The 26,595-nt window shown below is 45.7% G+C and overlaps 1 protein-coding gene across 1 annotated transcript in view; it reads right to left on the bottom strand.

The window, feature by feature from the left end:
• PIP5K1B (phosphatidylinositol-4-phosphate 5-kinase type 1 beta) overlaps positions 1 to 26,595 on the bottom strand; it is a 381,348-nt gene that overhangs the window by 188,908 nt on the left and 165,845 nt on the right. Inside the window, exon 4 of the mRNA XM_085632982.1 lies at positions 22,390 to 22,520. Within this exon, the coding sequence (XP_085489108.1) occupies positions 22,390 to 22,520 (131 nt within the window). The remainder of the gene's footprint in view (positions 1 to 22,389; positions 22,521 to 26,595) is intronic.

Raw genomic sequence — 26,595 nt, 5'->3', positions numbered from 1 at the left:
TTCGGTTTCTGTAGACCTGATACTCTTCAGATAGTGTTTCCCTAAACTTTTTGCTTTTTCAGCCTCGGTTTTGCAGATTGTCTTGTAGTGGCCTTAGGGTTCTGGGCACTTTCCCACTGTTAATGGCAACTAAAAGTGTATGCGCCGTTCCTACACCCATCAGAAAGTGGTGCTTACCTGATGTTTTTAAACAAGTCACAAGCCTGCCATTGTAGGCCTGTGTGTGCGCAATTACACTTGGGCTCCGGTTGGCCTCTTTAACTCAGTAGCCATCCTGCGGAGTCCTTTCACTACCACTATAACATCCCTAGGGTAAGTCTTAAGAAGTGAAGCGAGAGGTAGGTGAAAGGCCGGGCAGGTACAAGTGTTCTCCTTGCCCAGGTAGTGAGGACTAACCATGTATGTTAACACTACCTATGAGGTCTGCTCTTCCCATAGGCTAAAATGGGGAAATGTTGAAATTACTTCAGGCTGCAATAGTGAATTGCAGTGGGGCAGACTCATAATGTTTCTTATCATTTAACTAGCAGTGACAGCCCATTTATTGTGGTAAAGGTGGCTTTATCATTGCTAGCTTAGAAGTACCACTTCTAGAAAGTGGGCATTTCTCGGCTAGAACACGCTGTGTGTACCTTTTAGTTTGACTCCATCCCACACTGAAGGCTGGGGGAGCCCATCTGGGTATTCCCCAGTGACGGCTATAAAACACTGGGCATGCAACTGGAATGACAGATGGCTGGATGGATTGGAGGAAGAGGTTTTGACACTCGGCCTCTGGGAGCCAGATCGTGGCCCACTAAATATTAAGAGCTGCATTCCACTGCCTCATGGCAGACAGGACTGAAATTTGTGGGAAGACATCTGCGGTTCAAAGGGAGGCCCTCTGAACCACCCCCACTTCAAAGGAACACTACAGTATAACTACTGGTGCCATACTTCAGCAGAGATACACTTGTGGGGACGTGGAACCGGAGAACCTGAAACTGCGTGGTGCACACTGCCAGAGGAATCTGTTGTGCACAAGGAGGATTATTGCCAATGAAAGGGACAGTGCGTCCTTTCTGAACAGTGGCTGGCGTGGGCTGACTACCTGCTGCTGTGTGGCACTCTGAAGTGTGCTCTCCAAGGGCTTGTTGGCTTGCCCCCTGCCTTTCGGAGGTGTCAGGGACATCAAAGATCTCCTACGAGGGACTCACGTCATCTACTTGTGACACCTGGAGAGTGATGCCCTCTTAAGTGCCCACATTGTTTGCTGGATCACAACTGGTAGCGTGTAACTAAGAATTGTGCCTGAAGCCCGGATTGCCTTGTGCGGACCCCCAGAAGTCTTGCCCACATCTGAGACGTGTGGCCCCTGTATCGTAGGCACCTCAACACACATAAGCGTCTTGTTGGTGGTCAGCGGATTCACCGGCTTTGGGATTCAGTGTGGCCCACTTAATTGATTGTGCTGCATCTCTCTCTTGTGACACGCCCACTGCATGCTCATTGCATGCGGTGTCTGATTCACAGGTTGCGACCCTCGGAGGTGGGGGAATAACCGTAGTGGTGGCTCATTCTACCTTGTGTGGCATTGCTAAACTTGTGCCTGTATGTGTGACCGGAATCACCTGGTGTGACCAGTATCAACACGAACCGGACGTTGTGCCTCTTTTCCAGGGAGGTATGGAATTTGCAACTCTTTGTTGTGTGTGACCGGAACAGTCTGTTTTTTTCCGTATCAACACGAACCAGGCATTGTGCCTCCTTTCCAGGGAGTTATTGAGAGTTCGACTCCTCAATGTGGGAAACAGGAATTGTCTGGTGCATCTAATATCACAGCGCATCAGACACTGTGACTGGGTGCGACTCTGATCAACGTGTACCCGACGGGTGCCTCTTTTTTTCGAGAGGCTCCCCTGCTTCGTTCCCCATTCATCGATTGTTCCCTTCTTTGCACTCCGTGTGGTGGACCAACTGCCCTCTGCTCACTTGGCCACTGACGACATTGTGTTGCCATGTAGTATTGCCCGGCTTGGGTAGTGAGAGTGATTGGCTGGGCTGAAGGAACACTTCCGAGAGCGATCGGAAGTGGATCACAAGACTGTGGGATCCCCCTATGCTTTGCAAAACTGGGCTGGTGACGGAAAGCCCTTGTGGAACCCTTTTTGATTGACTGACTATTGCCCTCAGCTCACTTCCCAAGTGTCGGTAAACCTCCATTTGACAACTGCCTCCTAATTAGTCCTGCTACCAACCCCCACCTGCTTCCCTGGGACCCTAAGTGTGAATTCAGCCACGTGTGGCTTAGTATCCGGGGGTAGGGCTGGTTTTCTCCAATCTGTTGGCGTAGGACAGTCAGGGTGAGCTGGGGGGGGGGTGAGGCTTGGGCAACGGGGTCTGCCGTGTGTTATCAATTGACCTTCTTTGTATCACTTGCACTGCATTATTGTGCTGTGTTTGAGCGCGTTCCATACGGATCTGCCTGATATTAATTGCACCTCATATCGGTGCAGAATAAGTGTGTGTGTGAGAGAGTGACAGTCTGCAGACCGCCTGTGATTCACAATGTTGTCCGGTGGCGCTGCTTTACATGCTAATTTCTTGCCAGAAAAACACTACGTTTGACACTGGTTTTAACCCTGCGACCTCGGCCCGCGGTGCTGCTAAAAAGTGCTATACTTCTTTGTATGTACATATTTCTGATATTGTGACCTGGGCTGCACCCTATAACTATGTGGTTTTGAATTATAAGAATTGCTAGGGTGGGCTTAGAATTGACAACGTGTTTCTCCGCATAAGGGTGATGAAGAGGGTTAGAATAGGATCTTTCCCAAGTGTGCATATTACTGATGTAATTGCAATACGGTTGGGCCTAGTACCGCTAGTAATATTTGCAAGAATGAGTTATGCCCAGAAATACCTGATGTTCATGTTGTGTCGATTGTTGTGTGTGTTGAATACAAACGTTATTTACATACATCACTTGTGAAGTCTCTTTTGTGATGCTCAGAGTATTTATTGTGAGTGAGTGCTGTGCCAATGCTTTACACATTGCCTCTGTGATAAGCCTGACTGCTCAGTGCCAAGTTACCTAGGGGTGAGCGCAGGTTATACAGTGAGTGTAATCACCCACCCCTGATGGGAGTTTTAGGTTCTGCTGACTAGGCCCTCGCCTCAGCCAACCAGAATGTGCCAGTTCCAACAGTTTCTGATTCACATTATAGGATCAAGCACTCTTTATGTGATATTTTCATTTATATTCATTTATATATTTATTTTTGCAATTTAAAGCACATCCGCAGATACTTTGATGTTTAAATGGAGATACAATAGTCAAGCAAAATTACTTGTTAATTTGGAAAAGCCAGGTTTTCAATGATTTCCTAAACAGTAACAAAAATTCCTGCAAGTGAAGGAATAACTTCAATGAATTAAATTGCTTACCTGCTGTCACAGTGAATGTACTTCCCCGGAGGGTGCAACGCCAAAACTTTGAAGAAAAGCCCTCTCAGATCTAAGCTTTTGGCTGGGCGTATAACACACAAATGTCTGTGACAAAGGATTTTGAGGACCAAATAAGGCCATATAAATTAAGCAGAGTGATCTGTTTGATTGGAAGTCAATAATGCAAAATCAAAACTGGGGAGATGGATTCAGTTCGCTTGAGATTTAAAACCAGCCTTGGTGATGCACTTCACGCAAATTTAAAAAATGTAAAACCTTGTCAGGGGAATCCAAATAGATGGCATTCCAATATTCCAATCTGACTGCAGTGAATGCATTCCAAATTTGGACTTCATGTCAAAATGTGAACAAATGGAGAATACGCTTCGGCGTGTGTGACTGATACATACAGAAGCTGACTACAGATTCGATCTGGTTTTGGAGGGTTAGATCTACGTCGAACCTGAGTTGAAGGGCCTTTACACATTGCATTGGGGCTGGTTTTCCTCCAATGAATGATTGCCAGAATGGCAGATCCCAAACTGCTTAGGGCTTAAGAGTAAGACAAAATTTCAGTTTTGCTCCCCATCAACTATAATTTGTTCCAACACATCCACCTTCGTGAGGCATTCATGCAAAATGGTTGCCCTCTGCAGGAGATTGCGTCATGGATTTTAAATATAATCTGTGTATCAACTTGAACAAAGTCCAACAGTGAATGAAATTTCTGAAGTTAACAAAGAGATTTGGACATTGACTTATCTTTCTTCTCTCTGGGCACATAACAGAAGCAGGCACTAACGGGTGGGTCAATAATTGCTTAAGATAACAGAAACCAAGGAAGAATTCTTTAGCAGAAGCTTTTTCCCAGTCTTAGGAAACTATATCTGCTTCAAAACAGGAGTTAATCAGTGCCCAGAACACTGGTGCCACCACATGATATATTCGAGAGGTCTAAGGGATGTGCAGAGACACAGATTTAACTGACTTAACTGGATGAGTGATACAGTCCAAAGACAAAGGATTAAATTCAGTTAACAGAATCTCTGGTAGTGAGATCTTATCAGAACCACCTAGCAACTGGACACACGAACTATAAAGGCCACTTGAATCTAAAGAGTCATAAAAAGAGTAACGTTTATCCTTATAAAGGGGAGGCATAGATTCACAGTGTGCCAGGAAAGTTAGTACACTCTAGAGATATGAGAACTCTCAAAATATTTTAAACATCTATGGAGAGGAAAGACCCACTTCTGCTATGTGCGAGGAATAAACTGCACCAGGGCATGTTTTATCTCCCTCTTATAGGTCTTAGGTCTTCATTGTTTTCTGTTTTTAACTTGAGATCCTATCGCATACTCACGATACCAGGCTCACTGTAGTAGCTTATTGTGAGGGTGTAAAGTTCAATAACAAAGTGCTCAACTCCGAGTATCAGGTAGGTATATTCTATATTGGGCTAGGTAATAAACTTTGATATTATATGTAGTAAATGAATGACTTGCTAGTAGAGGGGTTGCTCTTCTGAGCCTCTTACTCCAACTGAAGACACTGACTCCATCAGCAAAGAATGTCAAGCCCAGACTTCTGAGTGGAACCATCATTCAGGCTGAGCCCGTAATAGAGGCAGACAGGACACAAAAACAGTACAAAGACCACACATATCTCCCTCTTGCATCTATCACCATGAGAGAGATTACTGCAGGTCCCGATCATCCAAAATTGTGATCAAGCATCAGACAGCCCATCATCACAATCCAATAGATGACTGTAACACAGACCATCCAGTCAATTTCCCTGTCTCTCCCCTCCTTATTTCCCTGCCTGTTACCATGCCACGACCCATAAGACCTTCCTGCTTTAATCACCTCATAAAGTGGATGTTGGGATGGAAAAGTCCTCTGCATGGTAAGGGACGTGTACCCCTGCCCTGGGTGCCCCACTGTACTGTTGTCTCGATCCTGATTTGTGTTGTCATAGGCAAGCACGGATCATGCGTGTATGCCATGACATAGGCCTGTCACACGGATTGCGGTCATGTTAGACATGGAGGTGCACCCAAAACAGTACCCTCATACTGGTGAAGGCTACCACCTTCACAAGGAGTTACACAGCACAAGCACAGTGGTGGCAGCATACTGTGTAGTGATCAGTAGGAGTGAGCAGGTCCTTTCTACCCTGTGTCACGAGAGTGAGAGAGGCCTACAGACTCACTCACCTTTTATAAAAGTTCCTCCGCTGTGTGCTTAACTCACCATTGGCCTACATCAGTTAGATGTAAAGTGCTGTGCAGCTCAGGAATTGTGATTCTGCACTGGATGTGTTTGTGTGTGTGCCTGGGAAGGGTACAGCACAAGGATAGAGCATTCATGGTGAGTGTGTGTTCTGGGTAGATGTATACCTTAGAGGGATATTTATATAAGAGATGTAGTGCTGTGCAGTGGTTGTGCAGCAGGAGTATGTGCTGACCATATGTGTGCTTGCAAGAAGTGTGCTTGCAAGAAGTACAATACATGAAGGGCGAAGTCTTGAACAGTGTGCGCTTGATGAATGCGTGTACTGGCAGTATGTGTGTTTGCAAATACCATACCATGGCACAATACAGAAAGGCTACAGTACTCAGCAGTGCGCACAGAATGAATGTGTGGGCTCAATGTACAGGGAGAAGAAGAGGCATTCAGACCCTGTATTCACCTCTTTAGAAAATACAGTACCACAAAGAAACACGGTGACCTATTTAGAGCGGAAGAAGGGTCACTTGTACTTTCCCTTTGCTCCAGTGTAGCTAGCCTAGGTGATCACTCTAACTCAGAGTTTTTACATACTGGATGAGGTGGTCTCACCCAAGCAATGTGGCATGCTTCATCATCAGCCACTTCATCTGGCACTTGTGGCGGAGGCCCTTTGTGAATCGGACCCCACCTGTTTATATTGGATACGTTTGCGCCTTTTGTAGTTCAGGCTGACCGCAGTGAGAGTTTCTCACAGTGGCTGTCACTGGGTCAAACGTGTGTTCTGAATACATGTTCACCCAATCCTTGGCCGCAGAGAAATTGTCATATATTCCAGTTGCAACTGTGAAATGATGTAAATGTGTGTAAAAGAGATAAACAGTGGCCAAAATATTGACAAGGCACAAGTAAAAGAAAATGCACTGCTTACATGTGAGTGGGTGTGTTGAGTGTTTGGGGGGTGATGAAGTGAAAGAGATATGAGGACGTACATACAGGGGAGAGAAAATGGATGGTGCTGAAGAGGAAAGAGATGAGGTGTGAGATATGCAGCTGGAGGAGTTTTTGAAAAATGTGAAGAGAAAAAGGGCATGAGTGTCAAACGTGGACTGCAAATGCATGTGGTGTGAAAGGAAGAACAGGAGTGATCAAGACAGTCTGAAGACCATCATTCCTTCAACAGACCACAATAACGTTTAAATCACAGTTTCATAATTTCAAAATTGAAACATTTTCAATATTATTTACAACAAAATCATTGTTACTCATTTATCTGCTACAGCTAACAACCATTGACAAAGCCAATATTCCTGGCTTGTTTTAGGTATGTCATGTGTTGTGTTATGTACCTGGATGCAATAACAGAAGACACAGACAGGCAGAAAAATACCAGTTTGGCAACGCACTATGCAACTTTTTAGTTTAGGTGTTTAAGCCACGCCCTTATCTACACAGGCCCCATCTTTTTTTTAGAAACAACCCCCAGTTTTTTCATCCCACTTGAAGCCCTGCTTGGAACTCAGCATTACCAAGGAGGTGAAATATGGAAGGGGGCAGTGTTGGGATGCAAGAAAAAACATAACTCACATTTATACTAAAGCAAGGTACAAAGCAACAATGTTCTTCACCTTATTGAAAGAATTCATACATCTGTATACAGAACTCCAAGACTCAGGCAGAATCCTTGGACTGCATATATTTTTTAATTTCACCTTCAGTATCAATTTCCTATTTGTTACATCATAACTTTACAATCTTTGCCGCCGCAAGACTGGTCCTCAACCTGCCTAGACACTGCCATATCTCCCAGCACCTGCGCACACTCCACTTGCTCCCCATCGAGGCTAGAATCACCTTCAAGATTCTCACCCACGCACACAAGGCCCTCCATGACACCGGACCAGCATACCTGAACAGCCGACTCAAATTCCACACACCCCAAAGGACCCTACAATCAGCCCAGCTCTCCTATACCGTGGTCCCCCGCACCAGAAAGACCAGATCGGGAGGCTGCTCCTTCTCCTTCCTCACGGCCAGACGTGGAACGCCCTACCGCTCCACCTCAGACAGACAACATCACTCCCCATCTTCACTAAAGCCTCAAGATCTGGCTCTTCAACAGATCCGCTCCTTGATGGACTGGAACCTGCATCTCCCAGCACCTTGAGACCCTTACGGGTGAGTAGTTGCACTTAACAAACACCTGATTGATTGATTGAATCTTTATTAAAATGTAATACATGCATTGCAACATAAAATGCGAACAAATTTTAATGGACCTGCAAAAATATAATAAAACTTGATCAGCAAACTGGAATGTAACACTACTGCAGACCACTCAAGTAAAGGAAACCTTAACAATCGATATCAGTTCAACAAAATGCTGAGGGCAGCAGAAGTGACATCATGCACAATTTGCTCCCTGAGGACATCCAGGGTTGACTCCTTGTCACACCTATAGCAGCGCTAGGACGTGTCTCATGACTATGCCCGAGTAGTTCATCCAGTCCATGTTTTAATTATGCATTCTAAGATTGCAGCCCCGGTTATTCCATTATAAAATCAGGACTGTAAGTCTTAGAATGAAAAGCAAAAACCTGGACTGGATAAGCGACTCATGCATGGATCTTGTAAACTTGAGAGCTCTGCTTTAGTCCGTTTATAGCTTCCTATTTGTTGATGTCCAGCTAGTGGGGGTGGGGGGCGGACTATGGTGTGGACTTAATAAAACTATATGCTCCCAGAATCCTATTCACTTTCTATGCAACCTTGGGGTCCTCAAAATACATGATATACAAGGGCCAGCCAGGGGTTGGTACTGGTCAGTTGGGGAACATGAGTTAAGCAGCGGATGTTGAGTACAGAGATGGGAGCCAGATGCAGGAGTTAATTGGTGGATTGGCAATGGATGCCGGGGAGAGGATGCAGGAAAGCCAATCCTTATTTTGAGCCAGTGGTTGGAGGTGGTGACCACCGACACTCATTTTTGGTGATGGGCACTAAATTTTCCTCATCAGATTTTGACAAAAGAGTGAAAAATACACAAGGGAGAAAGAAGAAGGAGAAAGCTGGAAAAACCATGAGGAAGTGTGAAAGGAGGAAACTGAAGGAGTAAAAAAGAGCAAGGAGTGTCTGGTGAGTGGTTAAAGAGGCACGGGGTGGATCAAGACTTTGAAGCAGCTTTGTTATTCAGCATGGTGATATTCAGTAGTGCCGAATGTGGGATTCTGAGCAAACCTATGGGCTCCGGCGCTTATTCTTTTACAAATGAAGGACTGGTGATGGAAAATGGGACAAGGCTTGGGAGCAGAGTGGTTCAGGATGCAGTGATTGGGTGGAGGGAGGGTAACAGGACATGGACAGCGTTTTGCTGTGTTAGCAGCCTATCAGTGAGGCAGTAAGGACAGAAAGGCATGTGGTGAATGCAGGAAGGTAGCTCAATCAAGTTAGGCTGTAAAAAAGTGGGGCTCAGAACTGAGGTACAAAAAACATCACCGCCCATTGTCACTATTGCCTGACACCAAAGGGGATATCAGTACAGTGCGCTGGGACGGCCATGCAGGTTTCATCTGTAACCAGAAGGACTTAAAATGTGTCTGGAATGCAATTAATAAAATTGTTAAGAAGTGAATCACTTATATTCCCATCTCATTTAGTTTCCTTTACCTTGTGTCCAAACCAGTTATTTGTGCCGAATGAGGCTCTCGATCAACCTTTCAAACCGGCAACAGGCACATTTATTATATATTAATTCAGGCCTGTCAACTTTTAAAAACACTCATTGTGAAAGGAGGGAACTCAGGGGTGGAGCGTTGAGCCCATTACATCTCCAACCATGAAGTACTGGGCCATTGGTGAGGTGGGGTTTTGAGCAGGTCACTGCTCGAGAGCCACTCAAACCCCTGTAAAAAACACTAATAGGCTTCCCCGGCTGACCCGGATGTCCTAGCGAGGGGGCATTTCACCTGTGCACAGCCTCCACACAGTGTGTTGGAAACCTGCTCTCTGCAGGGGGTTCCATCTCACATTTCTGCCACTGTGTGATACTTGCTCATCACTATATGACTGTGTGAACGGACTGGCACTGTGTGGCAGACGGTGGCGCCGTGTAAGTTGGCAGGTCTGTGAATGATGAAGACTATACAGTGAATAGATTATATTTCAGCCTCAGCTAGTAAAGCTATAACACATTGAATTCAAAACTAAAACCCATCAACTCTATTAACACCGATGACTACAAAATACAACTCACAAAAAAAATGGAATCTTCAAAATGATGGCAAAAATGCACCGAAGCGTATTATTCCAGCAAGGGCAAAACAATGGAACAATGGAAAAATGCACACCGTATTTACCTGGACATCTTTGATGACAGATACGCCCTCATAAAAAAAATACAAAAAATTTAAATAACAAATAAATAAATACATTTTTTAAAAAAAATCGCTGGACCAAAGCGACACCCCTATCCACTCTAGGAACGTCCTTCCCCTTACTGTGACTCAGGACCACCTTGATCCCTCTCTATTATCCCACAACCACCTGATGATTGCCCCTCTCACCTCGCTCAACACTCACAGGGCCCTAGCTCAGCCAAACCATGGCGCCTCAGTCTCACCCACCGTGCCCCGAACTAACCAACCACATGCTCTCATGCTGGAGCAGTTGTTATCCCTAGCGCAAATAACCCCTCCTACATCTCTCCCACTCCCTCTCCCACTAGCCCTTTTCAAAATAACTCCCTCTCTCCACAGCTGGCTTGCCCATGTTCCGCCAAGAACCCAGTTCCCGCTAACCTCCTTTCCAGTGCCCACTTACCCTGCTCTCCCATACTTCTGAGACCGAACTCTCCCTCAGCTGATGTTATTCATCCCCTTGCCTTGAACGCGCCTACCCCCAACCTAGTTAATAACCACTCACCCTGCTCTCCCGTACATCAGAGATGGAACTCTCCCTCAGCGGATATCACTCCTCCCCCTCGTCCCCTTGCCTTGAACTCGCCTACGCCCTCCCTAGTGAACAACCCCCCTACCCCTCTCCACAAGAGACACAATCCACATTCTGATCATGCTACTAAGCTCAAGGAAATAAACCACAAACTTCTAATTCTCAAAGCTGTCATTCAAAATCTCATCACCACAGAGGAGCTCGGCCTGGATCTCTCTTCCAACATGACCTCACAGGAGACCCTGTATCTGATCCATCACCACCATAATCTTCCACCGCCTTCCACCATGTTACAGAGTGACACCGGGCTAAAACACCCAGAACTGAACTGGATTACCACCCCCTACCCGAACGCCGCATCCTGACCAGCCAGATCAAAAAATCAACTATCTGAACTAGATATTCTCTCACTCTTCCGAGCCCACAACGACCCTCATCCGTCCATCGCAGCCCTTCTACAACTCCACTAACAGCCCCTCTAAATACCCCTGGTTCGACCTACCCCAAGCTAGGCAACACCGAGGCTATCCAAAGCATCACAGCTAACCCACAGAGCACCCAGACGCAACACCAACGCCCTAAACATTAATAACCTCATGCAGATCCCCATGACGCAGCCCTCGCTCACGGACCACAAATCTTACCTTAAATGCATGTTACTCAACTGTAGATCAGTGGTGAAACATGCCACGGACCTTGCTTATCTCATCCTTGCCCAAGAACTTGACCTCCTTATCCTCACCAAAACTTGGCTTACCGACTCCTCAGGACCTATCTTGGACATGCTAGTCCCTCCCACCCACATTATCAGACTCGATCAAGCTAAGAAAACAGGAGGTGGCATCACCTGTATCTACCACAATTCTCTCTCAGCAAAAAACAGTCCCCTTCAGCTAATCTCTCATCCTGTGAATATTTATGCATAGACATCTCCAACACACATAGACCCCTTTGCAGCCTGCACATCTTCTACCACCTCCCAGGAGACAACCTGCCCCTAATTGAACTTACTATGGAAATCATCTCCTCCAACCTAAGCCGACACAGCCCCCAGATCTTCCTTGGTGACTTCAATCTCCTTCGGAATAACTCACATGGTCAGGCGGTCAACACTCTTAAAAACTACCTAACTGACCTCTCACTGACCCAATTCTGCGACAGCCCCACACACAACTTAGGCGCGACCCTAGATCTAATCATCTCCAATCCCAACTCCATTCATCTCGAATATATCCTCTCCTGTGACTGGTCGGACCATCTCTATATCAACTTTCGTACCCTGGAAAGTTGGAACGCCAAAAATACACAACCACTAAAACAAAAACAGTAGAAAAGTTTGGTCCATAATACAAACGTAAATTAGCTCATATCACACTGCAATATCTCCCTACTGCCGCCTACAAACATGGCCGACGTGCACGACCTCACTGAGCACTATAACAAAGCCATGCTGTCTGCCCTGAACGCAACTGCCCCCCTTCAACTAAAAAGAATACCCATCAAAGACTTCAAACCATGGTTCAATGACAGCCTAAATGCTGACTAGCAGAACGCACCTGGAGATCCACCCCCTCCACCGGTCATCTAAAAACTCAGACTAAAAAGTAGATACAACAAACTCATTAGAACCGCAAAAGCAACCTTCTTCAAATCCCAACTCGACAAAGCCAAAAATCGCGCGAAACGGCTATTTGAGCTGGTTAAGTTACAATCCAATAACACTCCTATCCAACCTCAGCACATCGCCTGCCTCCAGCCAAACTGCGATGCTGTTGCGGACTTCTTCCTCGAAAAGGCTAGGAAGATTGATTCTGATCTAAAATCTGCTCTATCCGAACTCTCACCCTCTCATGACTCCTCATTACCCGTTCCCCCTCCCCACGCCTCCCTGTCTATCCCCCAAAAACAATGCTTCATGAAGTCAATTCACACCCCTCAATGACAATGCCATACACAACGTACTCTCGACCCTGAAACCCTCTAATCACTTCAATGACCCACTTCCCCCAAACTTCTTTAAAGAAATTATAGGCTCACTAGTCCCACTCTACTCCAAGATCATCAACGCCTCCATTCTAAAAGGGGAGATACCTGACTGCCTGAAGGCAGGACTAGTGCTCCCTATTGTCAAAAACCACACGGCGGAACCGGAAGACCTGAATAACTACCGACCAATCACAAACATCCCTACCCTTGCAAAACTTCTTGAGAAATGTGTACATGAACAACTGGGAAAACACCTTGAGCAATTCCAACTTCTCGACCAATTCCAATCGGGCTTCCACACTGGCCACAGCACTGAAACAGCCATCACTCATATTGTGGACGATGCTCTCACTTTACTAGACCAGAATGAAGCTTGCCTGCTAATACTACTCGACCTCTCAGCTGCATTTGACACTGTCAAACATGACAACCTACTTAAACTCTTGGAATGCAGGATGGGGCTCTCTGGCACGGTACTTAAATGGTTTGCCTCTTTCCTCAATAACAGAACGCAAAGAGTCAAATCCAATCAGTCACTATCCAACTCCAGTCCCTGCACTCTGGGTGTCCCCCAAGGGTCCTCACTCTCCCCCATGCTCTTTAATCTCTTCATTGAACCACTGACTATAATCCTCAAAGCGTCCAACGTCTAATATCACATGTATGCGGATGACACCCATCTCTACATGAAAATATCCTCCCCCGGTGATATCAAGTCACTCAACGGAACCCTGCTCAAAACCCTAAATTGGCTAACCTCTAACCACCTCAAACTAAAATCCCTTAAAACAGAATTCCTCCTCATCTCACCCACTAGGCAAACCCCCACTGTTGTGAAATATCTAAGTAACCTCACTGCTCTCAACTGCACACGACACATCATTGATTCCACAAAATCACTGAGGGTTGTGCTAGAAAAGAACCTAAACATGCAAGATCACATCAGAGCATCTACCAAAGGAGCAAACTTCCAGCTGAGCATACTAAGAAAACTCAAACCCTACCTTCCCCAAGAGGACTTCAAATCGGCGGTGCAAGCACTAGTCATCTCCAGACTTGAATACGGCAGTGCTACTCTATGCGGACTACCGAAACTTAGTTTAGCCTTCATCAGAGCATCTCTAAATGCTGCGACTAGACTCATCACTGGTTCCAAGAAAACCAACAACATCTCGCCTGACCTGAAATCGCTCAACTGGCTTCCATTTGAGGCTAGGATCCAGCTAAAAATTGCGTCTATGACCCATAGAGCACTACACTTCAATACCCCAATCTACCTGGCAAATAAGCTCGAACTCTCTGGTAGCACCCGGCCGTCAAGGAGCACCAGCACACTGCTGCTTAAGCTGAAGAAATTTAAAAAACTGAAAACATACAACCGTACATTCTCTGGCATTGCTGCGAAAATCTGGAACTCCCTACCCGTGGAAACAGGACTGATTCCCTCTACATTTGCCTTCAAAAGGGAAGTTAAAGCCCGACTAATGAACACTGTGCTGACCTAGAAGCTTTTCTCCTCTTCCCTACGTTCTTGCTTAGCTGCCGAAGCTATTAACTAACATCTGCTATGGCCCATTGTCGCTCGCCATTACGTCATTAATGCTCCCGATGTATAATACTTTACTTTTTAACTTTGTTCCGGATGTATATTGCTTTACTTTGCTCCTGCAGATATCTGCCTTTGTCTTCCTCAACTCATGTGTAAAGCGCTCTGATACCCGCTAGGGTCATGTTCGCGCTATACAAAACTTTAAATAAATAAATATCTACAATATAACATCTCATATGTGCCTATTATCATATTTTATATATAAATTCTTGAACACAGTATTACATTTGGCACTGTACTGAAAGTTACTTATATAATCTGAATGATTAATAAACAGTCGAACTCAAGAACTATTCTCTTCCAAATTTTCATACTTTTACTCGTCTTCAACGATCATACATAAAATATCCCTTAGGATAAGCGTGTTGCGTCAACCCAGACACTATAACTAGTAAGCAGTTCCCTAATGGTCAGAAATCAGACAGTGCTTAATTTGTAAAAAAAAATGTGCAACTAATTTGCCACGGCTCTCTTCAGTAGGTCACTGCAGCTTGCACCACACATTGCCCCTGACAGCACTTACAATGATAGAACCAACACAACTACTACCCATCACACTCCTACACGTGACTATTCGGACTATTCCATGCTCCCAAAGCTATTAGTATAGCTTGGGCGGCAGGCAAAAGTCCTTTTTAATGAATATTGAATTAATAAGTAAATGTTGTTATGGTTAACTCTAAATTAGCCAGACAGCGCAGACTATCACAAGTGCTGGTGTTGACAATTAAGTGCCGAGCACCGGAAACCACCGGCTCAAATTAAGCACCAAAATCAGATTGAAAGACAGAGAGAAGGTTAAATGAGTTGGTTGTTTCTGATGACTGTCAGGCATAGAGCCGCTGAAGGGCAAACAAGGGCAAACAAATGATAACGAGGTGACTGATTTACTAATATAAGTACATTTAGAAAGTACAATAGCTGCCCACATCAAACGAAATCTGCATCGCTAAGCTCAGATATGCCCTACTGACCTAGTTGGCCATCCCCTTCAGAGACAGGCAGGTCCCAATGGCAGCAAGCAAAGGTGCGGTGAAACACAAAGGAAGGAGAAACTGTGTCAATTTCAGGCCAAGCGAAAACATGCAACCATGTAAGCTATTTGTTCTCACCTTCCAAAGATCCTGCAGCTGCAGAGCCCCACTAGTGAGTTTCTAGCCAACTGTGGCGACTTGAATGCAATGTTCAAACAAGCATTGGCCAAGTCAAAAGGTCTACATTGATTGACAGTCTTTTTACTTTGTCAAGTATTGGTATTTTTCATGGTTTTTGCAAACTTTTATTTTTGGAAAAACAGCCGGAGCCTTCTCATTCTTAATAAAAAATTTAAAAAACGTCGGCTAAAAGCAAAAATATATTTTGGTCCTAAAAAGCACACATTGCCCACTAGTCACTGGCACTGCAGGAACTACTTTCTGTGTGGATGTGCTCCTTGTAAATCAGCAGAATGCCATTGCTCACAGTGAAGTTAGCCAGAGGCTGGGGCGGGCGGAAACAGTTGCCTCATGCTGTATGCTTCAGCGGATATAAGAAAATGTGAAGGACACATTAACATAGCCATGGATTAAGAGGGCTGACTGCAAGCCCCTGTAAGTAAGTATACTAGACATGTGATTTTAATAAAATCAAAGGCCTTCACTGATGCCAAAAATAAAAATTCAGCTGCAGAAGTAATACTTCCATGTGCATATCTTTGCGTTGATGAACGTGCACATGGAAGATGTGTAGCAGCTTTTGTCACAGCAATGAAAAGCGACAAGAACGAGAAAAATGCAATATAACTTATGGCTGAGGAGAGACGTGATTGCTGTTTATTCATATTAGATGGCCTGTGAGATCAGCTCCTGGATAAATCCACAGTGGGGGCTGAATGAACATGACAAAGCACTGGAGGTGAAGAAAAGACAGAGCTAATGGAAATGGCAGCTAGGTTATAGATCTTTCCTGCAACGGTACAGTGATACGCAAGCTCCATGTTGCCGCAGTGTAGAAGACAGCGGATCGGTGGTAGTGTGAAGTGCACAGGGCCAGACTGGCCGTAAGGGACATCGGGCTTTTCCTCTGGAGGCTGGAAGGGTGGGGGCCAGTTTTGCAGCAGTAGGGCCAGTTTTGTTACTTGGGGCCGATTTTGCAGCGGTGGGACGGTTTTGTTACTTGGGGCCGGTTTTGCAGTGGTGGGGCAGTTATGTTACTTGGGGCCGGTTTTGCAGCGGTGGGGAGGTTTTGTTACTTGGGGCCAGTTTGCAGCGGTGGGGCGGTTATGTTACTTGGGGCCGGTTTTGCAGCGGTGGGGAGGTTTTGTTACTTGGGGACGGTTTGCAGCGGTGGGGCGATTATGTTACTTGGGGCCGGTTTTGCAGCGGTGGGGCAGTTTTGTTACTTGGGGCCGGTTTTGCAGCAGTGGGGCCAGTTTTGTTACTTGGGGCCTGTTTTGCAGCAGTGGTGCCAGTTTTGTTACTTGGGGCCGGTTTTGTTACTTGGGCCGGTTTTGCAACGGTGGGGCGGTTTTGCAACGGTGGGGCGGTTTTGTTACTTGGGGCCGGTTTTGCAGCAGTGGGGCCAGTTTTGTTACTTGGGGCAGGTTTTGCAGCAGTGGGGCCAGTTTTGTTACTTGGGGCCGGTTTTGCAGCGGTGGGGCGGTTTTGTTACTTGGGGCCGGTTTTGCAACGGTGGGGCGGTTTTGTTACTTGGGGCCGGTTTTGAGATGTGCTGCAATATCAGCCACCAGTACCAAAAGCAGCAGGCAAGCATTTCCAGACTCCGGGGCCAGGCATTTCTTCCCATGGGGCTGCTACGAGAATATTGCCAGGGCTGCTTTGGGTTTTTTCCCAGTCTGTCCCTGGAAGTGCAAGGCACACCAGCAGTGCTGCTGGACGAGCCCTGACCCTGAGGACCTGATCCAGTGCCTTTTCCTACATTACTCCTCACTGCCCCTCTCAAAGCGCTCCCCAGATAGTATTGTTTTTTTTTTATCCTTTTACTGAGCCACTCACCAATCAAGCTCCTTCTACTTATCATACTGTAACTTTATAATTATTTATTTTTAATATCCTAGTTTTGTAAAGCCTTGACCCGTGACCTTGAGGTGACTTTGCAGTAACCTTTTCGTGTGATCAGTCCTCAGTTATAGCTGCCATTCTATTCCACACTACCAGAACAGTGTGAGGACTTCTGCACTCCATACATGTTGCCAGGCGAAGAGTTGTCAAAAACACTAAAGGACAGCAACTAAATATGCTTCCTTTACTTGCCTTATGGAACTACCAGCCCCAATTTTAAATCTAGCATTATGTAAGGGGCGCACTGTCCCTGTCTAAACTGTGGCATGCCTTTATATAGGTGCTCTGGGTCCAATTACAGATTACCTTTACCTAGATGTGCTGGACTCTGTTTCAAATGACGCAATGCGCCCAGGGCAGAAATGAATTTGTGCAGCCCTGGGAGCAGCGTATTATTGAAAGGTGTAGCAGCTGTTGAAGGTAGCTGCTTTGTCCCTCTGTCTTTCACAGTGTAAGTGTCACCCAGCCTTCTTTGGAAAAGGGGACTGAGATCCCTTTGCAAGAGGGTGCAATGAGTTTGGGGTGTCCATTTGCTTGCAAGATTACCTCGGGGGGGAAGGGGAGGGATACGGACTGTACGCCACCTTTTGTTGTGCAAAGTTAGTATGCCTCCTGAGGACCTCTTTGTCTGTGCCCCTGTGTCCATAATACAGCAAAGTGTTCCCCTCATTTACATGAGGCAATGCCTCCCAGAAAAAAAGGGATCTGTCCCTTAGGTCTGGGCTGGTGCTATATGTGCGCTGGCACAATCTGGAAGGGACCACGTGAGTATATGTGGCCCCTTCTTTAAAACCGGAGTGCTCCAGGGTTGCAGAAAGCAGGCCCCCTGGGAATTTTGTGTATTACATTCCCACTAATCTAAAAGCATGGCTGTGAGAAATTGGGTTGTTGGTTGAGGAGGGTGTGAACTCTTCTTAAGTAACAGCCACAATTCCTGACAAGGTGAATCACTAAAGTCACTAAATTAAAAAGTGCTTTACCCTCTAGTAAAAGCAGTCAGGGTTAACTTAGAGGAACTGTGGAAAGCATGTATGCTGCACCCAAACAGTAATGAAGTGAAAACACAACACAAGACAAATTCCAAAATAGTTTAGAAAAATAGAGTATTTGACACTAAAACGACCAAAATCTATTCAGTAAAATAGGAGTTATTTATTTTCAACATTTAAAGTGAAAACTAGCGCGTACAAGATCCAAGCACCAACTGTGGACATCTTGTAACGTGAGACTGGGGCAAAGTAGAAAGTTATGGCCGACTGCAATAGAGCGTGATTTGGATACACAAAGTGGATTTGGCCCGGTCTCCGCTTAGCTTCAGACTTTGAAAATATTTTGAGGAAAATGTCTGAGAAGGTACTTTTCAGTGGGGCAAGACAGCTGGAAGTGTCGGAAGAGGCGGCATAAGTCGCTGTAAAGATTCCTTCGTTCGGACTATGCCTCTTTTTTGGAAGTTTAAAATCTCCAGTGGAACTAAGCTGTAGGCTGGCAGCCAAAAAGGGTTCCATGAGGACTCATGCCCCTTATTCAAGGAGCCGCTGAACAGGATTTGCTCCTACCGAGAAGAACATAGCAGGAGCTGCAGCAAAGTCAGGCTGACCACCAATACATGTTGGGCAGATCGATGAGCAGGTATGTCCTGGTCTACTCTCGGTTCTCAGAGCACTTTTTAGCTAAACTATTTCTAAGTCCCAAGTTTTGGATTTGGGCTATCTGGGCACCTTTAACACCATTTTCAAGCAAGGGCACAGGGCTGTGCCTGAGGCTCTGATCGGGAGGCCAGTCCATTTTCCCTTGGAAGCCCTGTGTTTAAGGAGAAGAGCAGGGCGCAAGAATCAGGGTAGTCCTCTGGGGCTTCAGACAGCAGAGAAGTCCTTCTTGGTGCTGCTAATCAGTCCCTCTGAAGTACACACCAAGCCACTGGAGTAGGCAGTCCTTTGAGACTCCTTCTGCAGGTCCAGGAGTGAACTGAAGAATGGTTAGGAGGGTGCACTTTTTATCCCTGGTGCCTTCTACGAATTGGGAGAAACCTCTGGAGGCTCCCCCACTACAGATGTGTCTGGAATGTCTTGCCTCCCTGGTTCAAGTCTGGCTAAAGGCACACATGGCTAGTGTGAAGTTATTTGTGTGTGAGCAGGATCTAGCCTATTGATGTGTGAGTGGTCTGTGGACAGCTCTGCCATCCCATCTTGCCAGTGATGGCCCATTCAGGCACACCTAGTGTGCTGCTGTCTGGGAGGAATATACAAATGCCAACCACCACTCACACCTAGTTGTGTGTCCCAGGAACAGGCTGCACACACCAAATGGTTGAGACAAGAAAATACCAACTTTCTAAAAGTGGCATTTTCAGAACTATGACTTAAAATCCTACTTTACTATTAATGGGGTAAATTATAATTCCTCAGATACCAAACATGACTTTACTAACTGTTCCCAATCACAAATTAGAACTAATTAAATGTAATAACCTAAAGTTATCATATGGGAGAGGTAGTCTTCACAGCAGTGAAAAACTAATTTGGGAGTTTTTCAGTAACAGGGCATGTAAAACTTGAAAGTGCATGTCCAACGTTTTAATAACAATGCACCCTGCCCTATGGGTTGTTTAGGGCCTACCTTATGGGTGACTTAGATGCAGTGGTACATGCTTTTGACGCCCCCAGCGCCATGTGGTGTTAATATCACATCCAGTAACACTTGAGATTTGTCAAAAATGTATGTATGTTCTGTAGATGGAAAAAGCAGCTTGCTACGGCACAGACTAAAGATTGAGGTAATAATTAGCGCCTTAGTGTAAATAATTCCTGTGCCACATTTTCCAACCGGACGTGGTGAAAATAGTTTCTGTGCCATATCTTTCCTGGGCCTGGTGTAAAGACCTCCTGTGGTTTCAGTTTACAACCCAAGGTTGGTTCAAATACTTGCTTTGCCATCACTTTCCTACTGAGACCTTGTGTAAATCCTTTTACAAACCGGTCTGGTAAGCTACTTTCCAAACCAGGTCCGGTAAATACTTCCTGTGCCATCACTTTCCAACCCGGACGTGGTGAAATGACTTCATGTGGCATCACTTTACAATATGAGCCTGGTCGAACAATCTCCTATGTCATAATTTATCAACCCGGGCCCCACCCAGGCCTGATGTAAATACCTTGTGTGTCATTACTTTCCAAACCAGGCGGGTGTAAATAAGACTTAGGTATATACTTCCTCTGTCATCACGTTTTCACCCAGGCCTGAGGTAAATACTTCCTGTCTCACTAACTTCCAGATCATGGTTGGGGTAAACACTTCCTGTACCACCACTTTCCAATGCCTTCTCTCCTGGTTTCATTCTAAGATTCCCGTCACAATTCAACTAAACTAGCCGATCCCTCGCAGACCCTCAAGTTGCAATTCACTCTTTTGGGGCACTGTCTACCAGATGTCCACAGTCGTACTTAGGGCAGTATCTGATAATGCTGTCAGTGACATTGCTCTGATAGAAATACATTCAGAGTGGCCTTTAGGAATGCTATACCTGCCAGAAGCAAGATCCCTACTGAAATTGGTGACAAACCCTTCTGAGTCAAGTAGTGGGTGGGTCACCAATGCATCCTATTCATGAAACATTTTAACTCCTTGGCTATGTGGCATGAGGGGTCCTATACAATTCAAGACCTCAAAACGTTACCTCAACAGAACACCCACGGACTGATGCATCGAGACAGTGTAAAACCTCAATTTCTTGAGGCAATGTGTTCCCGAGGTACAACACCCCCCAACACATCAAAACATCAGAAATATAGTCAATTAAAGGGCTTAGTCAAAATGTGTGTTCTACTTCAGTGAAGTAAATGTAAGGGTTTGATTACAAAATTCAAACTATGCAGTATAGAATTACTGGCATGAAGGCTTTAAGCAAATAGAGCATTACAGAGAAGTGCAAAATCAAAAATATTTTAAGTACCAAGTGGGCAGCAAAATCAATAAAGAAACAAACAGCATCCCAAATATAATGGGAAAATCATCTGGTTCGCCCCTATAATCGGGGGTTTATGTACACTATTTTCATATTATAAATTGCGAAATCATTGTGGTATGATCAGAAATGTTGCATTGCCACATTACCACAGTTTGATTAAACATCATATTGCCTTAGAAGCTAAGCACTATTACACTACATGAATAGTCATTCTGCCTACTCTGTGCCAATGCAATCCGGAGATGGTGGATCAAAGTAGATTCATATACAGAAGCAAACTATTTTGAATTAATAGGGTACAGTGAGCTAACACAAAATCTTGACACAAGATACAATTTAGAGACCAAGCTAGGAAGATTGCTACAGGAACAGCAAGAACAATGCCAGAGGAAATAAACAAAAATGACTCTGCTTGACTGTGTGCAGCAGAAATAACAAACAGTGAAATGTGCAGGAGAAGACAAAAAGACATCCATTTAAGGAAACATGACTGCCAGGCCTAAATTGAGGTCTAGATCAGCAGGGTCTGGTAAATACACCTCTACATGTCATAGGAAATTTGTTTAAAAAATAATAGCACAATATCAATGTGAAATCGAAGTTAATGGTTCCGGGCAACGGCGGACACGGAGACCGCACTACCTTCTGTTGTTCCCTTGATAATACTTAGTAATCAAAAGTCAAGAAATGCGTGCACAGAAACAAAACTCCAGCACTTGCCGTTGAGGAGTGCTAACTGCTTACGCAGACAAATGTAGAAACAGTTTGGTGGAGTGGTGCACTGCTTATTAAAATCTCGAAAATAGTCAAAGAGTCAAATATGCCTTAGTAGGTGCCTTTTATTTTCAAAGAAGATTAGCCGGCTGGCTAATCTTCTTTGAAAATAAAAGGCACCTACTAAGGCATATTTGACTCTTTGACTATTTTCGAGATTTTATTAAGCAGTGCACCACTCCACCAAACTGTTTCTCAATGTGAAATCGAGTTTAAAACTACATTCTCCATGTTGTTAATAATGCACAAAAATATACATTGATAACAATCCATAACACTTATGCATTCTTACACAGAACATAACAATTTCAATTCAAAGCACATGCAGCGCAAAATCCCCCCAAAAACAATTTCTCATAGCAGATCACAGCACTTGACAGAAACTGGACTTACCTGGGTAAAAAGACACTTTCCACAACATAGAAATCTTGCATAAGGACGTCTCTGTCTGGCTTGGAGGTGATGTTTCCCACTGTGTATCCTATACCCAGCTGAATGGTGCCTCTAATGGCCGAGGATGCTGTCTGAAAGGAGGGAAGAGAGGATTACTTCCAGGGCAGGCCTCCACACAGGCCGTGCTTGTTCTCACTACAAGGCAGCTTTATGCAGAGCAATTTACTTCAGTGGCTTCAGACAGCTCCACGACCCAGATGTAAGTTGATTAGACCTGACAAGCTGTGCTTTGCGTGGTTTAGTGCAGATACACAGACCATCTAAAATTAATGTGCGCATAGAAATGAGCTTCGACGCTTGCGGGCAGCGATGATCAAGACCCTGGGGCCGATTCACATAGGTATTTTGGAGCATGCAAGATAGCACTCACGTAAAACTCTTTTACGCAGTCGTAATGCCTTTGTATATAGGCCCCAAACATATAAAATGGGAATATTCATATACTGTCTGCACAAAAAGGATGGGCGATGTTCTCTTTGCACTTTTACTAATAGAGAGTTGGACGTTGCAGTGTCGCTTCACAAAGATATGTAAGGGCACTCAAACAAACAGGCGCGGCCTGTGCAGGTAAGAGCGGTGGGGGATTTCGACAGACGACGATGGAAAATTAACTATTTAATTAATTTTCCTGCGTTGTCTGTCGAAATCCCCCACATCCCCAACCAGGCCCCACCGCTCCTACATGCACGGGCCACGGCTGCAAAAGAGCTATAGAGTACTCCGGTGGTACTACTTCCTGCGTGAATGGGTCCCGATGTGCTTGGGGAGGGGGGGGGGGCGGAGCCGAGGCTCAGCTCTGAGGGCCGTTTTGTTACCTTAAATGTTATGTGTGCAGCAGAGGCGCAACTAGAGCCAAATTTCGGGGGGAGGAGGGGGGGGGGGGGGGTCGCTAAGAAAAAATTTCGGGGGGGGGGGGGGCTGAATCTTTTAAGCCATTAGGCAGAGTGGAGCTGCAGGGGCTCTTAGGAGGGGTGAAACAACAGCGAGGCCTCATTAACATGCAAATGGTCTTTTAAAGACCTGTGAAGTGCTCGGGTGCGGCTGTGTGTGCGCCGAGAAGCTGTCTCATCCCGGGCTGCCACACACGACGGGTGGGGGGGAGGGGGGGGGGGACTGAAGCCCTGTGAGTCCAATTGGTGTTGCGCGCCTGGTGTGCAGTGCTAAGAGTGGCTGGCTGCAGGACACGAAGTGAAGAAGAGCAAAAGGAAATTGTTTAAAAAGCCACTTTTGAGATATTGGTGACAGTGAGTGCAGTGGCACCAGTAGGCACAGTGTCTGCTCAGGGGTATAGCACACACGGGGCTCATTTGGTAAATGTGGGGCTTTTCCACATAGTGGTGCAGCTGTGACACTAATGGCGCCCAACTAAGAAGACTCCTTTGCTCTCGGTCACTTCATATCCCTGCATTATTTTCCATTCCATGGGTCACCGTGATATATGGTTAGGGACAAATACTGCGTGCACTTTTATATTCCAGATAGAGGGGTTTTACGTGTACCTTCTCCATAATTCACCACGAGCTGAATTCTTTGCCAATCAGATGGAGCGGAGCATTTACTTAAGCACTCACTATTGACATCCTTAAGACGCAGCCCTGCCACAACGCCCTTCATCCTCGTAGGATCGATAAACATGGGAATCCTTAAGTTGGGTAACAGTAATGTGTTTCTTCTGTTAAAGCCCTTCTTACCTGCCACATGGGCAGAGAGGTGTCCCGTGGATCGTACCATACTACACTTCCAAAGAAACATTTAACAAAGTATCAAAAATGTTGCTTGTGGAGGAACATATGATGTGTATTTGTAAAGCACGTGTTCCCTGGAACTGAATAACACGTTTATTTTTACCCAACTCAACGGTTTTCATTTTATCGACCTCACAAGGATGAAAGGCTGAGTGGTCCAACCGGACTTAGAACCTGTGACAATGGGGTGGATGCAGAACCCTTTCCATAGATGCTCTAGTCGACAGACCACCAGACCCGGTCTCCGCGCATGTATAGTTTTTGTGCCATTCTTAACATTCGGGTTGTTTCACTGCGCCACCTTCAACGCACAGCAGCAGCACACTGACTGACTGGTTAGTCAACACAGATTCATAAACTGCTGCTTCTGTATGCTCTGACTTCAGTCAACAAATACCAATTGGAGCTAAAGAGAAAATAATTATACAGAACAAAACACAATGAAACCACTTTCAAAGCGAGAAACCCAAACACCGCGACCACGGCAGCTGACACGGTCAGGCTTTATTCGTGAGGGCAGCGGGGGGAAGGAGGTCTGGAGGGGGGGGGGGGGGAAGGTGACCTCCAGAGGCCGCCCCCCCCCCCCACCCCGCACAGTTCCGAAGCCTGAGAGTTCCCGAGTAAGTCCGAATGGGGTGTCCCTCCATGTAGTTTGCGGGGGCGGTGTGTGTGTGTGTGGGGGGGGGGGGGGCACCTCAAGTTTCGTTAGGCCACTGCGTGAGGGGTGTACTCGCTGGCGCGTCTCAAGACGCCAAACAGGGCCGGCTTTACGCACACACAACATTAAATGACATGCACATACAAAGCGTCTGACTCTGGCTATATTTTGACATTCGATTATCGCGAGTGTGTCCTAGAAATGGCCTAAGGTCTGCAGGCCACCTTCTTTCCCTCAGTTCCCTGCTGGTGTAGAGCCGCTTCGTTGCGTGCGCCCACGTCCCTTCTTCCCTCCACCAAGACATTCACTCCCGCAGGAGAGAAAATATGTAAATACTTTATTAGCAAGTCAAAAATAAAATGCTGCTGAAGCTGAGCTGTGCGTGATGCCTTCGGAATTGCAGCCCCTCGCACCCACAAACACGTAAGCAGCTGTTCCCGGGCGCTTTTAGGCACTTCGTCTTCACAGTGAGCACCGCTGGGCAAGGGGCGCCACGTCGAGCTCCTAAACTGAAATCATCATGATTAACAGAACTATATGCAGACAAATGCAAAAACTCATCGAATGGAGATGCTAGCTTTTTTAGGTCGAGCCAAGATGTCTGGGGGCCCACAAAGAGCATACAGGGGCTTGCAGCCCGGCCATTGCTTACTAGTATTTGTTTTTATTGTCATTCTCATGTGCTTGCTTCTTCCTCAATGGCAATCCCTATCCCAGTGTGTACATCTTGTGTTTGTTCCTAGCCTGGAGTGGAACTTCATTTTACAATCCCTCTGATTGGTTGGTTTCTGCCAACCCACTGCTAAATATTAGGGAACGTTTTTCTTTTTGGTGAAGCACTCCATGAGAGTGCATGTGTTTTGCAGCTCTCTCATTCTCTGCCCTGTGAGTTTCCCTAAAATGCCCACTCCCAGGATCTATGTTTCTCTCTTGTGGACTTCTACCTAGGCCCGCCCGCGCTCTATGTTGGTCTCGCCCTCATGAGCTTCTCCCCCACACCATGTTGCTGTCACATTTGTGTGCTTCTTGCTCTCTTGTGTGCTTATCCCCCTAACCCTGTGGTCTGAGTTCTTCTCTTCCCCACCCCATGCCTCATGGTCTTCAGTCCCTTTCCCTCATGCTCTGTTCTCTCCATATGTGCTTCTTCTTCTGCCCTCATGATGCTTTCTCCCTCGTTTCATGAGTTTCCCCTCCTTGCTCCCAACCACTTTCCTCTATTTGCTGTTCTGTTACCCACACCAGCAGGCCTTTTTACTTATAATTTGCACTTTTGTGTTAAGATAATGTTTATTTTTTTAATTACCAATCTAAGTGCCATCTATCATTTTGGATCAGCATCCATGGAACCTGCATCATTCTGCTGGCATACGCATGCGTTCTGACGCATGCTCACGCATTCGTCCTTGCGCATGGGTGCACCAGTGGAATGCTGCATATGCCAGCAGTCATCATGTCATCATGTCATGTTTATTTATTTAATTTTTTCAATGCCGCTCTGTGTCTGGAAATAGCCAAACCCTGTAGAGCTTCGCTAAAAGGCATTGGTTAGCCATTAGGTCCCATGGAGAACACCTGTTGGATTTGCCAGTGCTGGTTAGAAAAGGAGCTAAATATAACTACTTTCTGCACCAAGTGCATTTGTATAGCGCATTACCTTCATTTGCATGGTATCAAAGCACTTTCGGACTCTGGTTGCCTTCTACAGTTAGGGATCCCAAGGACCAGAGTCAATATGGTCTGTGG

The sequence above is a fragment of the Triturus cristatus genome, chromosome 2_1 (assembly GCF_964204655.1).
Source record: "Triturus cristatus chromosome 2_1, aTriCri1.1, whole genome shotgun sequence".
NCBI lineage: Eukaryota > Metazoa > Chordata > Amphibia > Caudata > Salamandridae > Triturus > Triturus cristatus.
Note: the sequence above shows the minus strand (reverse complement) of the source record. Positions and strands in the feature narration are given on the sequence as shown.